The 15,511-nt window shown below is 39.8% G+C and overlaps 1 protein-coding gene across 1 annotated transcript in view; it reads left to right on the forward strand.

The window, feature by feature from the left end:
* The first annotated feature begins 1,425 nt into the window (after window positions 1-1,425).
* The window catches only part of cadpsa (Ca2+-dependent activator protein for secretion a), a 171,978-nt gene continuing 157,892 nt past the window's right edge, over window positions 1,426-15,511 (forward strand). The window contains exon 1 of the mRNA XM_080000884.1: window positions 1,426-1,891. Within this exon, the coding sequence (XP_079857010.1) occupies window positions 1,532-1,891 (360 nt within the window). The 5' untranslated portion in view covers window positions 1,426-1,531. The remainder of the gene's footprint in view (window positions 1,892-15,511) is intronic.

Raw genomic sequence — 15,511 nt, forward strand, 5'->3', positions numbered from 1 at the left:
CCACTGGGCCTCCTCTCTGCACACCTTAAATAAGAAAATACTAATTATACATATCTTATATGCAGGGGGTAGGCATAATTAAGTAAATATATCAAAAGAAAACAATTATGTTGTATAGAAAATGTATATGTCTAGCTAACACGTTAATGCTGATAACAACACAAGACTTAGAGAGTTAGAACTTAGAGGTTAGAAGTAAGAGAGCTGTTAGAGCTGAAGATGAAATTAGTTGTACATTTGCTGAGTTGAAACTCTATATATATATATATATATATATATATATATATATACACACACACACACACACACAACACAAACGACAATACTATGATTGACAATATAGACACTATAATAATGACAAAAGTTCAATTTAAAAGAAGCGTGCTAAACTATCGATAGGTTGAAAGTCATTAGAAAGGGATCATTCGCAATGGTTTATGGGATGAGTAGTTCCTTCGCTCTTAAAATAATTATGTACAGTCTTGTACCTTTGCCGTTTTTCAGTTTTCCTTTTTTTGTCTATTCATATTCGTATGTTTTATGGTCACGATTCATCTTGTAGTTGGTTGTCTTGGTTCCAGGCTTAAAGCTGTTTATCAGGATTGTCTGAACTGTCAATGGAGTGAATGAATGGGAAATTCACTTCCGAAAATGGAGCCGTTCAAAAAGTGGGCGGTCACTGGTGTGCTCTTTATGGTTTGTAAATATAGTTTATATTTGTGTTTCCCTTTCCAAACACTAGTCCCATGAATAATTTAATTATATTAAAAAAATAATAATAATAATAATAATAAAAAACAAAAACAAACATAAACATAAAAATCAGGTTGAGGTAAAAAAAATGTCTTTTAACAAACTTTGCGCACGCCTTGTTCTCTCGCGATAGTCGTGATTCGGCGCGCGCTGCAACGCCTGCAAACGACACCTTTACATGAATATATCATCAGGTGGGTGCGCCCCCCCCGTGGTATGGTTCTTTTTCCGCCTCGGAACCTGCGCGGCCAGTTCGCAATTTGTTTGTTTGTGTATGTATGCATGCATGCATGTGTGTGTTTGTGTGTGTTTGTGTGTTAGCAGAGGATCATCAGTGTCTTTTACGTTGTCATCTCGCAGCTAGGAGGCGACGGTCAAGGAAACCCGCTGGAAAAGAGCTATTTCTCCACTGTTCCATCCTGCCTCCCTCCCCCTCCCCCTCCTCAAATTTCTCGGCGAATCCCCCGTCGACGGTGGCTGGAGAGTTGGAAGGCTGGGACACACGGAACCGACTACAAGTCGGAACCGACCGTCAACTGTGAATCGTCTACAAACAGTTTTTTTTTTTTTTATACAACCGACGCTTTTGTGTCTTCCGAGCTTCCGTCTTTGTCAGGTTTTCGTCTCATCTTCATCGAGTTTATCTTTTTTATTTTTATTTTTTATTTTTTTTTTTACTTTTATTTTCACCGACGTCGCCGACGCGACATACAGGTGCAAACCGCTGCCCACCGTGTGGTGTTTATTTGTTTTCAAACAGTCTACATTCTAGATCAACATGTTGGATCCGTCTTCTAGCGAGGAGGAAGGGGACGAGGTTGTGGAGGTGGAGAGGAGAGGGGTGACGGCCCCGAAGAGCGGGTCTGGAGTTCGGCCGTCACCCGGTCGAACCTGCGACAGCGGCGTTGGCGGCAGCGGCGGTGGCGGCGGGCTTCAGCCCCCGGGCCGCGGGGGCAGCGGCCGCCCCTCCAGCCCCAACAGCCCGACACCGGGGAGCGAGAAAGAGGATCTGGAGAAGATGCAGAGGGAGGAGGAGGAGAGGAAAAAGAGACTCCAGCTGTATGTGTTCGTCATGCGTTGCATCGCATACCCGTTCAATGCAAAGCAGCCGACTGACATGGCCAGGCGACAACAAAAGGTAAAAAATAAAATTAGGGGGGAATATATATATATATATATATATATATATATATACACAACATGCATACAACTTCAAACTCCCAAAGAAACAGTGTCCCAACTCATAACTGCACAGTCGACTTGAGATGATTTATGGAATTAATGATGAAATTAGTTGTTTTTATAGACCCAATTACAATGAATATTGCAAGACACAAAGCTCTTCTCACAATCGTTTCAATTCGAGAGAGAGAGACAGACAGAGAGAGAGAGAGAGCTGTTGTCTTCCACCCATTGTAGTGGGTCTTGCATAAGTGCTTTCCCCCCCCCCAGGCATAATTCCTCTCTTCCAGGCCTGTACTTCTTCCTGTTTGAATCACGCAAAGCTCCTGGTTGAACCACACAGTCTACAGTTTTTAAACAGGCAGGACCTCTTTGAGTCTTTTGAGATACACTGTCCGTCCATCTTCTGTTTCCCATCAGTTTCACCACAATCACTTGGCTCATTGCTATCTATTTTCTATTTGACATATTTTATTCAAACTCAGATTTATGCCTAACAAAGAAAAACTACTATTATTTAATCTCAGTCCCTCCACACAGTCAGTTAAGCCAAATCAGTGTCGAGATAAAATCAATTGCGCCCAACGATTGAACGACTTTGTGACACAGTATTTAGTAAAACTGTCATAATAAAACAAGCAGAAAGGTGTGGAATGCTAGACGCCTCCTACAGGCCACTTCTATTGACGTTAGAATGTTAAAACCTTTTCAAGATATCGATGCAACAATTCAGTCCACAAAGACACCTCAGAAGATGTTAAAATCATGACGTCAAGGCAGTAGGGCTCACTTGTCTTTTAGCTTCTAAGCATTCCGATTCAGGAATGAAGAAGACTTATCGAACAGGAAAACCTTGTTTTCTTAATGTGGTTGAGCTAAATATAAAGCAAACTGAATACCCTTTGCCAATGTGCAGTTCTGGCAATACTAAACCACGGACCAAAATGAGACGTAATCTTGACTTGTGCTGTTGCTGGTAATGGAGCAAAGAAAATTTTAGGAGATGTCTTATATGGAGCTATGACTGGTGTGCGTTAAGTAATCGCTGCTGTGTTGTCGGACCGGTTCCTCAGTCGTAGCTTAAGGCATCAGTTTACTCATGATTAAACGGAGCTCTTTGAGTTTGCGACTATAAACAAGCTGAAAGATGTGGTTTTTAGTTTGGATGTTGCAGTGCATGTGGCAAGCCCACAGAGGGAACTATTCAGCAGTTCACCAACAGTTGTTGGACAAATTGGGCCAATTGGTCCAAATATTGAATTGATGGCTAGAGATGAAGAATTCATTGGCTTTCAGTGTAGTTGACCACTGACAACACTGTTCAGGGGTATTCATGTTGTTTAATTTCCCTGAAGGTGCTTCTCTATATTATACTGCTAAATGTTGTCAAGTTTGTTCTGGTTACTGCAGCTGTTCACTTTCTTTGATTCCCACAGATCTAACAGAAACACAAGGTTACTTTCCCATCTCGGAAAGGGCAAAGCAAATTGGCTTTAGAGTCAAGCCCAAAGCTAATGTTTAAAACACAAGGCGAGGAGCTGGAATACTGGGAAGCCTGAACCACTTAAGTGTGGTGAACAAAATTGCTGGGAATGTCCCGAACCCCCCCCACCCACAGGATCAATAAAGTACTATCTTATGTTAGAAGCATAAACCAAGGTCATCACTACAGAGTCAGCAACAGGTGCTTTACATTGCACAGTGGTGTCAACATGTTATCTTTGGCTTTGTGTTCTCAGGGGGTGGGTTCATATTTACTCTAGAGAGGCTATGATGAAAACCACCAGACAACATAGCTTCATCCTGAGGTGAAGGGCTCCACTCAGCTTCACGTATAATATGTTAAGTGGTGCAAAAACAAACATTACATGTAGATAAAGCATGGTGTGGAGAGAAATTTAGAGTGTACATGTCAACGGTCCCCTATATTTCAAATTCCAGCATTTGTATCTTTTCAAGTTTTATGGAATATTGTTGATAGCCCCTTCTTTGGAAAAAAAAATTGCCAAACCGGCCCACTGTGCTCCCAAGTATCTGGTTCTATCCCCATGATTATTCAGAGAGTTTTTCGGTACCTACTGTATCGTGATTCCTGTTCACCTTGGGGCGTCAGTATGATGGAACCTGTATGAACCCTTTTGAGTCCTCAGGCTGTTACCTATTAAATGCTACTACAACAGAATCAAATCAAAAATACCTAAAGGGGCTTAATTTTCGAAAAACTAAAAAATTATATCATTTAGTATCTTCAGATAATATTAGCAAAAGTTTATTCCACTGAATATGGGAGGGACCTTTGAATAGTCAGTCATTTCCAGAAGAGCTTCAAGCTTCATGTTGACTGATGCCTTTGTATCAAACCTCAGTTTGTTAATACTGCATTGATTCCTCCATAGTACAAATAGTTCATTTAAAGCTTTTGTGCTCTTATTAAATAGAGTCCTTTCAAATTGTTTTTTTCTATCGGGAAGGTTAGTCTGTTAGAAAGGCATTAGTGAGTTGCTTACCTGCCCTATTGAATTATTATCTGAATAAAGCTTAAAGTGCCGACATGGAAACAATTACTCTGTTATTATTTATCTTATTGGGAGGAGATGTGTGAAGTAGGTGCTATATTGAGCTGCATTTAGAGTGCCAATATTTTGCTGACAGTGTGAGTAGAGAGGTGAAACAAACAATCATATTCAATACAATGCTAGCTTTGTTTGGACTTAGGACTAAAAGAATAAAGGCTTATAACTAGACATGTTCCAACAATAAAAAGGTTTGATACATATTGATAGAAAATTATTTGTTCAGTTTGAGTTTCTGAGTTAATTTCTTCCCACTTCTGATGAAACTGGGACGTTTAACAGAGACGAGAAGAGGAGCAGGGGAGTGCCGCACTTTTGGAAAAATATGAAACCGATAATGTGGTTAAATTTCCCTACTTGGTATTTGACACTATAAGGAGCACTGTAAGGAGTTGTAACATACTGTCATCCTGGTAAGTGACAGCCTTCTTCAGTCAGGGGGTTTGTTGTGAGACCTCCAAAATATCTTTACTCCTCCCAAGAATCTGTGCCTCCTTCCTTGTTTGCTAAAAGATTTTGGAAATGTGAAGGCCCCCGTCATATGTACTCTGTACCAAAGCTGCCATATTTAGTAAATAATGGAGGTAGAGGGACATCAGTGTGCTGCTTTTGGTTTGCCTTGAACTTAAAGTACATCAGCTTTAATTAATTTATTTAATAATTTACCGTTATGATCAAATATGCAATAGGTGGCCCCCCACTTCTCACCTCGGTCATTACAAACTATGATTAAGGTTGAATATTTTGTTAATTTCCAACAACTGCCCAGCACATAGTCATGGTGTACTGGGGCGTGCAATTGAAACACATTCCAATTAGAATCCAGGTTTAACAGGGGTTAAATACAACAATGAAACGCACATCAAGTAAAACGGAATGAATGACGCAGAGGTGCAGAGAGTAAAAGTTGAATGCAACAGTCTGTTTTTAACACATACTCCCTTCTACATGTTCTCAAGCACATTCACCTGTCAACTGGAAAGTGGGTGGTATTGCACTGGGTTGCTGCAAAGATTAAAAACCATGCTTGGCACCCACTAGTAAGTGCCTTTAACACTCAGCACTGTCCCTGAAATCAAGATGGAAAGGTGAAATAATTGAGCACATTTTTTAAATAATTCTGCAGAAATGCAATGACACAATTTTATAAAAAATAAAAAAATACACAATTGAACAATGTATTCCAAAGTGAATGGAAATAGTCAAGGTCAAAAACTGTTTTCAAAGTCAGCGTCAATTTGAGCCCCACTTAACTTGTTCTTGTACATTTTCACTTTTAGAGTTTCCTGTTAGATTTCATTCTCTACCATCTGTATTGTTTTCACTTGAAGGTCCTCTTGACCTTAGTAGCAGCCCCTGACAGCTGCTCACCATGTTATTGATCTTCTGAAAAATTAGCTGGCTCTAATGATGAGACAGGCCATTTTAAGGAGGTCTTTTCATCTTCATTCTGACCATGTTGACATTACTTACATAACACTGTTCTACTAGAGCAGTTAGTAATGTAAAACATACTACATTTTACGTCACAGATTTCTTTATATGATCATCTGCACCATCGGATCCACTGTGCATCTCTCCAAACAAAACCAATTAACAAAAGTGTTTTTATTGTAGATGTTTTTATTTTACTTTTAGACCTTTTGTATGAAACAAAAAATTCCCGGGTGCGAGTTTCCCAGTTCGTCCCAGTGCGGTGTCCGTGTCCCACAAGCTTGGAGCACGGCAACCAAAGTTGGAACAGACTTTTAAATAAGGACTTGTAGATTTAATGAGTGAAGATTCAGCAACTGGAATGCTTAATTCTCTCCTCAAATTTGTTCAGAAACAGATTTTGGTGGACTGATCAAGTGAAATAAGTGAAAGTTACGGAGTAAATAGGACGAAACCTGAAAGCCATGTTCAAACGCCATTGACTCACAGAAGCCGGAACTTGTGCTCAAACGCCATTGGCTCACATAACTCGTGGCCTCAAAAGGTTGGCTCCACCCACTGAAACAGCCAGTTTTCAGACAGGTTGGATTGGACGCATGTTAGAATAGAAAGAAAGATATCCTGAAATAATCTCTAACTGAATATGACTTTGTTTTGTATGTTTTTCCTAATCTTTCAAATGTTATATCAATATGGGGTTTGTATATCCATACGTTTGTGATGTTAAGTTTTCAAATAAAGTAAAAACAAAAAAGAGAATCTCTGCCATAGATTGTGTTCATGTGGCGCACTGTTGATTCATTGATTCAAATCAAATGCTTGCAGCGAAAGGCCAGTCTCTTGTGATAGCAACTGTAAAGACCTTGCAAGAAAGACTGGTGGAAGCAGGCTACTAGTGGAGATGGTGCGGAGGTGGAACCTGATACTGGGGGAAATGGGGCGGCGGTGGAACCCAATACTTGTGGGGGTGGAAACTGATAGTGGTGGAAATAAGGTGGAGGTGGAACCTGATACTGGTGGAAAAGGGTGGAGGTGGAATTTGATATAACTTGTGTGTAAATATCTTCTAAAGGCATCAATAGCCCCAAAAACATCAAATTATTGATATTCAGGTTTTGAAATTTGATTTTACCAATATCAACCAGCCCTATCCTGTAACATACTCAGTGTTGCTATATTTTTACACTATAATAAACTATGTTACAGAGTATTACTGTGCTCAAACAATTTTCGCAACGGCAGGAAACTAGGTTCTTAGAATGTGTTTACACCACCAACTGAAATGACCCAATTCTGATGTTTTGACCACATCTGACACAGATCGGATATGTATTATGAACACCTAAACGGGAAAAAAAACACATGGATTCTTTAATTTTCATATTTATTATTAAAATAAATGTATTATAAAAAATATTCATATTTTTTTTCATTTTTTTTTTGGGCTGCATTCAAAAGTGGAAATAAATCTGATGCAAATCAGATATCAGCTATTGCCATTTCTGTCTAAACATCTAGATCTGAATTTGATGGTCTTTGCGACTCAAACATAATCAATGCGATAACAAGCGGAACAGGTGGCGACAGTTCAAATAAAACTTTATTTATTCGAAAGTTACTGACCCATATTCTTGGTCAAAAGTTCCAACTATACGATCTCACTAATGTTGAGTTCTCAGTTGTATCCACACACCCCTCTGAACTGAAGTAGCTGTGATCATTGCTGCACATGCCCAGGCTTCAATCAAGGCTCCCCCTTTCTTTGTTACAAAATGTAATTAATATGTTGTGTACCTCTAAAGATGCTTCAGAAAATAATAGCTTGATTTGTAATTTCTATTTCACTTTCATTCATGGCAAATGGCAAAATGGCTGTGCTCATAGGATTATGTAGTCATTATGAAGTGTGCATGTGGTGTAAACACAACCAATTGCATATGGGCAAAAAAATTGGATATACCTGTAGGCAACAAATCGGAACTGGGCATTAAGACCTGCAGTGTAAACGCAGCCTTAGACTGGTTCTATATTTGGAAACATATTGCTTTAACTTGCAATTCAAACAACCAGGCTAGGATAAGTTGTTGGGAATACAGAAAAAAGCTCAGTTTAAAACATTTCTTGAATGTGAATTATTATTATTATTATTATTATTATTATTATTTATTTTTATTTTTTGCAGACCATATCATTAAAGTCAAGTACAAAGTACAAATCTGTGTTCCAAAATTGTCCCCCCTCCCCCCCCTTTTTTTTCTTGGTTTGTTAGAACTAGAACAGCACCTTTCTTCAACCCCTCACCAGAGTTTCCGTTATATGGTTATTGTCGGTTTTTGACCGGGAAAATCTGTTGAAGACATTTAAATCTCTCCGGTCGTAATGTCCGGTGAAAATAATTCCCTCCAAGCACAATTTGAATTAGTGCTGGGTGGATCATTTTGATAAAAAATAAATAAATAAAAGTCCACGGATCTGTTAATTCTCGTGCTTGGCAAGTTGGAAAGGGTAGCCAATCAGTTTGGATAATCTAAAGCTGATCTGAAAAGCTTCACCTCTGACCAATCACGTTTGTCGATATATAACTAAGCCCTGCCCCCTCCCTCGTGGACAGGTTGCGCTTGTAAACACAGTAAACAAGGAGCGGCCACAGGGTCTAGAACTGTGAGGAGAAGCAGAGCGATGATGTATCTTTGGGACACAAACATCCGTAGTTTGGTGGTTTTTTTTTTTTTTTTTTTTATATTTAGGTTCCGACCAAAAACAGACGGTAAATATTTATTGTGTAAAATATGTAGATGGAAGATGGACAACACCAGAAACATTATTTGATTAGACCTTTATTTTGAATATTCAATAAAAATAATATACATCTACATTCCTTGTTGATGTCGTCCTCTATAAAGCCTGCTCAATAAACACAGATAATACTTGACCAGAATCTCTCCCATTTTTCTGGGAAATTGAAATCTTCCAGGACAAGTTGACTGGCACCAATTATTATTATTTTTTTAATTTTATTTTTTTACAGAACTCTAATACAGATGGACAGAGATTTCTAGAATTATAGAGGGATAGAGAGAGGGGAGGAAGTGAGCAAAGTTGACGCCTAAATAATGGAAACTAGTGTGGGCCGGAATGGTAGGGTACCTCGTAGGGGTTGCACGACTACTGTTTTTTACTAGTTGGAGAACTGCATACGTTTGATAATCAAAATAGCAGCGCCCCTGGATTTGCTATTAAGAGATGAATTAAATATTTGCCCAATCCAAGGTTTACGCATTCTGTTAAAATCACTCGTGCATATGGATCTGTTGAAGGAAAGCCATGTCAGTGTTAAGACCCTTAAGGTGCAAAAACATTCCTTCAGATCGCTTTACTGGGCCCCCTAGGCCATTGACGTTCCAATTCACCAGCCTGATTGAAGACCCATCTGTTCCTCTCTGAGATATTTGGATTAACCATTGATCACATCTAAAGTACAGAAAATATTAATGACGAGTAGAAATTTAGTTATCATCCTGGTAGCATCAAGAGGATATTAAAAAAACATGAAAAACCTTCCAGTGTGTAGCAATAATCAACACCTTCTCCCAAAAACACAAACATATATTTTGACAATGATTTAACTCAAAACCAATCAGTAAATCGTTTCCTAAGCCTGCCGTAACAGAACAAGACAAGTTGCAGGATTGGATGGTGGATTCTGCCTCCTTCTTTTCTTAATTTGGTCAAATTTGTCAATATATAGCTGTTACAATACAATAACCAATTCTTATCTTCGTAGACAGACAGCATTTATAATGAGCATGGCTCAGACCTCCTCTGGTGGAGAGCTACTTATAAATGGAATTATGATAATTAGAATTTACCATTGTTACCAATGAGGGGACAAACAGAACTGTTGAGATTCGTTTTGTCTGTGTGGTGAGCATATACATGTGGGTGTAAGAGAGAGACACAGGCTAAGTATGACCAGAGGAGTCATGGTAGAAGTGCACCAGGTGCGTTTTGCGTAGCATACGGGCACAGGCGCGCAAGTATGGTTTTTCGCTGACTCCACCGGCTACATGGTGAAGCGTTGTAGAGAGGGGATAGGAGTTTTATAGTACTGTGATGTGTGACGGGGTTGACCAGACAGACACAATGAAGGAGACACAGACAAGCCTGGTTTTATAGCCTGCCGTGAGGCTTAACACTCCACCAGGGTTGAGGTGTCCAGTCAGAGGATAACAACCTGGGATGGCTGTGGATCAATTGCAAAATTTAACCATCAAGGTGAAATACAATTTTACTGCCGCTGTTACTATTAAAGTAATAATTCCATAAATCTGGATGCACAGTTGCAGTGAAAAGAAGATAGACAAGACGGATGCATGCTGTGTTTTACTCGAAGCACAATGATTGGTTTACGGTGCGTTGCGCTATGTAGCTGCTACTTAGACATATCGTGAAGCAAATGTCGCCGCTATGCATCTGCCTGTCCACCATATTGGAGAGGTCAAGATCTGCTTGTAAACAACATATGAACATACAGTGTGTATTGAGAGATGCAGAGTTCTCTACAAAGTCCATTGTAACTCGCTTAATTCTGAACCAATTTTCTTGATATTTAGTTTGTTATAAATATTTGAAAAATGGAACATGATACTGGAATTGAATTCAGTTACTCGGGGGGAATCTAATCATATTTTTCATTCACTACCATATTTACAGTAAGGAGGTGTCATGTCAGGATATGGAGGTGCCTTATCTTGCACATTACTTTGACAATTGAGTATTAAATATTGAATGTGTTTTAAGATTTCATTTAAACATTGGACATTTTGAATGTTGTTTTCAATGAAGGCCATGGGAAAATGTTCCCTGCTTTTAGTGTTTTACAGAATAAATGGAAAGCAAAGTTTGTCTGTTGATCCGAAAAATGATCTGATCCGTGACTCGAAACCGTGATGCTACCCGAACCCTGAGTTTTGTGATCCTTTGCACCCCTAACCGCGTCCTTTTTTTATTACGGACTTCTCTTCAGACACTTTTTCTCCCCATCCACAATATCCTGGACAACTCCCCTCCAATCAGATTAACTTAGGCACATTATAACAACCCACCAAGGAACTTGACCCCCCCTGTCATACACAGACAGCGTGTTTGTTCTTTGTATTTTAAACAGGTCTTGATAAATAAGCAAATCCGACAGCAGCTCTAGGTCTCTGGTACAATGTAGGCTCATATAAAACACATTTAAATTGCACTATTTGCAAAAACATTTCTCTGTAGTTTTATCTCGAGTTTCTAAAAACGCTTGCGTCACAACACGCAGTTTGGTGAAAAAAAAAAATTGATCTTTTAAGCAAAAATAGAGAAATGTAGATGGAGCCCTAGCAGTGGATTAACATGGTTTGGGAGTCTCTGCCCACAGGTTGGGGTTGAGGGAGGGAGGTGGATTCCTTTTTGCCAAAATCGGTCATCGGTTATGTCGATGAACAAAAGGCTCGCTGGTCAGAAGTAGTAGTAGTAGTAGTAATGGTGTATGAGGGACGTGAGGTCTGGTAGGGAGGAGAAAATATCAACAAAGCAACGCTGAATTGCAGCCACGTCCGTCCATTGGGATGGAGAGAGATGGTCACTTTTTGAACGCTTTTTGAACATCCGGCCCCAACTCATCCCGCTCAGTGACCGGCATGACCAGAGCCACGGACGCTCCCTCCCTCCATTCTTTTAAGAGGTTTAGGTGATAAATCTGTGTCGCCCCCTACCGTTCAACTTCATAATTGAACTTGCCAACCCGCCGTGTGACCACAAAAGGCCCTTGCCACTTTGCAAGCAATTTAGAGCTGGACGTAGGGAGCAACACTAACATCTTGTCTCCTAGTGTGAATTGTTTAAGCCGAGCCCCCCACTGTCGTATAAGAGGCACTGACCTTCCCGAACCTGGAGCAAATTCACCCATGATAACGGCCAAAGTGCCTGTTACTTTGCTTTCAGGTCCATAACATACTGTATTCCATTCTTACTGGTGCTAGGACCTTCCTCCAAGCTTTCTTTAATTAGGTCTAGGGGTCGGAGGGGTAGGTGTCTGGGGTCTCCTGCCAAAGAGGAGTTCAAAGGGAGAAAATTCCGTGGAGACCTCCCCACACTGCAAACAACAGGAGGTCCAACCACCTGTCCCAATTACGGCTATTGTCGTGAATGAACTTTCGAAATCATGTTTTTGAGCATTTTGTTAAAGGGCTCCACCAGACCATCGGTCTGGGGATGGTAAACACTGGTCCAAATTGAGGGGATGCCCAGAAACTCTTAAAGTTCCCGAAGTGTACGTGACATAAAGGTGTCCTGGTCGGTCAGGATTTTCTTCAGAATCCCGACTCGGGAGATGACCTGAAACAGCGCCTGCGCCAACACTTTTGGCCATAATACTGTGCAGGGGCACAGGGTACACACTTCGGGGTACCAGGTTGCATAATCCACTAGGACTAACACAAATCGATACCCACGGGCACTGCAGTCTAACGGCCCAATGAGGTCCATACAGTCTTTCGAACAGGACCATGGTTGGGGGGAGGGGCCTCAACCACTCTCTTGGCATAGTCAGAGGGTTGACTAACTGGCACTCAAGACATGCAGCGCACAATTTACGCACAAATACCCAAATGCCCGGCCAATAAAAGCAGGCCATTATCGGCTGTCTAGTTTTATCGTGCTAGGTTACCGGCCATCGGGTTATGGTGAGCCACCTGGAAGAGCATTTATCATCTCTCCTGTCTGAGTGTCACGGCTCACTCGATATAACCTGTCCCTAATCACTGAAAAATACGGGTGAGTGAGCACGGCGTCGGGGCGCATCACTACCCCCTCAAAGGCCCCGCTGCGACTGCTCCAGCGGAATATCGTCGATAGGGAAGGTCAAGGGGACTGGGGGAGATTCCACTGCCCCTGCACCCGTTGCCAAACTACATACCAAGTTGGGACACAAACGTTTGTGTCCCAACGATACATCATCTTTTTGCTTCTCCTGTGTGTGTGTGTGTGTGTGTGTGTGTGTGTGTCCATGAGGGAGGGGGTGGGGCTTAGTTCTATATTGACAAAAGTGATTAGTCAGAGGTGAAGCTTTCAGATTAGTTTTAGATCGTCTAAACTGATTGGCTTCCCGTTGCAACTTGCCAAGCACGGAAATGAACAGATCTGTGGATTTTTTTTATTTTTATTGAATTGCTCCACCCATCACTAATTCAAATTGTGCTTGGAGAGAATTATTTTCACCGCACATTATGACCAGAGAGATTTAAACCCTAACCCTGATAAGTCACAGTTTGCAACCATTTCTTTCAGTATAACATATAGTGAATGTCTGACAATGTTGTGAGCTTCCCATTTTCGAAAAGGACATACATCTTTTTTTAAAGACTTAAAACTTGTTCTGTTGGATTACATTTAAGCACACTGAGAAGCTGGGAAGCTTAGTGGTGTGTTCCTCAATAGTAAAGAGATGTTCAGCGAGGTTGTGCTCTGAAAAGTAATTGATGGGAAAAAAATTGCAGAACTATCCTTAAGCTAATGTAGTAGTAGTACACAGAGTACTATCACAGAGTACTATCACAGAGTAGCATTTACAGTGCTTGTAAACATTGCTGAATTACACCAAGGAAACGACAACTGGTTTGTAACTTGTAATGCAACCCTGCAAAGTGTAATCCTTAATTTGCATTTTAAGGATTAAATAATTGTACACACAAAGAACATTCTAATAGATCAGCGGTTAAAAGAAAATTTTTATTTCACTTTCAACCAGAAAACCAAGCTAAAATCTTGTAGGACAAATGAATAAAGCCTAAAGGGTTGCTTGGTGGACATTTGAATATCAGAAAGCATTCTGTCAAAGACAGAGTAGCTTTAACGTTTGCTGATTGATTCAAGCTTTGACTTTCTTTTCCTTTCAGAATCATGGTTAACTGAGTCATCACCAAGGACTGCTATGCCTGGGTATCATGTCTTTAGGAAAGATAGAAAATTAGACAGAGGAGGAGTTGTCTTGCATGTTCGAGATCATTTTAAATGTGTACAAGTACATCTCAATTCCTTGCAAGACTTGGAAAGTATTGCTGTCTCTCTTGTATTGTCCCCACCTATGTCTTTTACTGTTGTTGGCATATACGGCCCCCCTAATTCTAAAAACATTTTCTATGACAAATTGAAATCCTTACTCAAGGAAGTAGGAACAGAGACTGAATTAATTGTACTGGTATTAGGTGATTTTAATATAAACAGGGCTGAGAAAGTGAACAGGAAAGAACTCAGAGGTATATCAGATCAGTATAATCTCACTCAAGTTATTCAAGCCCCAATCAAGGTTACTCAATCATCACAAACGCATAGATAGATCTTATTTTTAGTAACAAATCTGAAAGAATTACAAAATCTTTGAATCTGGTATGAGGTCACTTACCTTAATTGTCTCTCATTTAAATGAAGGTGTATTTACTCTACCCCCAATGCAATTTGTTTTTCCGAAAGCATCATTCGACAGTAACTGCAAATTGTTATTTTGTTGTACAAATCAAGTCATATCGATAAAGGAGGTGTTGTCTGAGCCATGTTTTTTAGATTTTAAGAAGGAACTGTTAATCTGTTAACTGTTAATCATAATATTTTACTTTAACTTTCTTAATTTAATTTATCTGTCAATTCCCTGACTTGGATGGAATCCTACTGAACTAAGAGGAAACAATGTACAAGAGTGGGTGATAAGATTCCCTCATCTGCTAGTTGTACAGTAGGGGTCCTTTAAGGGTCTATTTTAGGACCAATTTTATTTAGTATATAGATTAATGATCTCTGAAGTATGTCCAGATTTTAGCATCCAGATTTAGGCTGATAATACTGTGATACCTATGCAAGATCTAAAAATCATTCTGTAGCCATGTATGCAAATGTAAGCAATGTAGTAAGCAATGTAAGCAAAACAGTTTGCATGTATTTCACAGTGAGGATCAATAATTTAGTAGATCCTGAGATTTTTATTAATGGTGAAGTCATCACATCTGTGACACAGACATACCTGTCTTTCAAAAAGAAAGTTAGCAGGGTCATTAGCAATATTAAGTTTAATCAGAATAATTTTCAGAGCATCACGCACCAGTTGTCCACGTCTGCTGCAAAGCTTTTTGTACATACTATGATTTTCCCAATCTTTTCTCCCTTCGTCTTACTGCATATCAACCTGGTCACAGGCATGTGTCACTACACTCAAGCCTGTGTACTTACTCTATAAACAAATCTTAAAAGTACTAGATAAAACGCCAAGGGATTATCATTACTGTAATATCCTGAACAAAAAAAATTGAATTTCCTCAATTTTGATAACTTCTTATTTTACTTTGTATCACTGATGTTTCAAATTATTCAAAATCTTTCAGCCACTCCCCTTAGAGGACAACAAACATTAGAAGACAACAAACATAACCCACAAACATTAAAAATCAGGGAGCTTTGCAGTGTTTAAAACCAGCCTCATCCTCTGAGTCAGCACAAATGCATCACCACCAATGATATGCCTTGTATTTATTGTATATATC

This window comes from Zeus faber, assembly GCF_960531495.2.
Source record: "Zeus faber genome assembly, chromosome: 5".
Classification (NCBI taxonomy): Eukaryota; Metazoa; Chordata; class Actinopteri; order Zeiformes; family Zeidae; genus Zeus; species Zeus faber.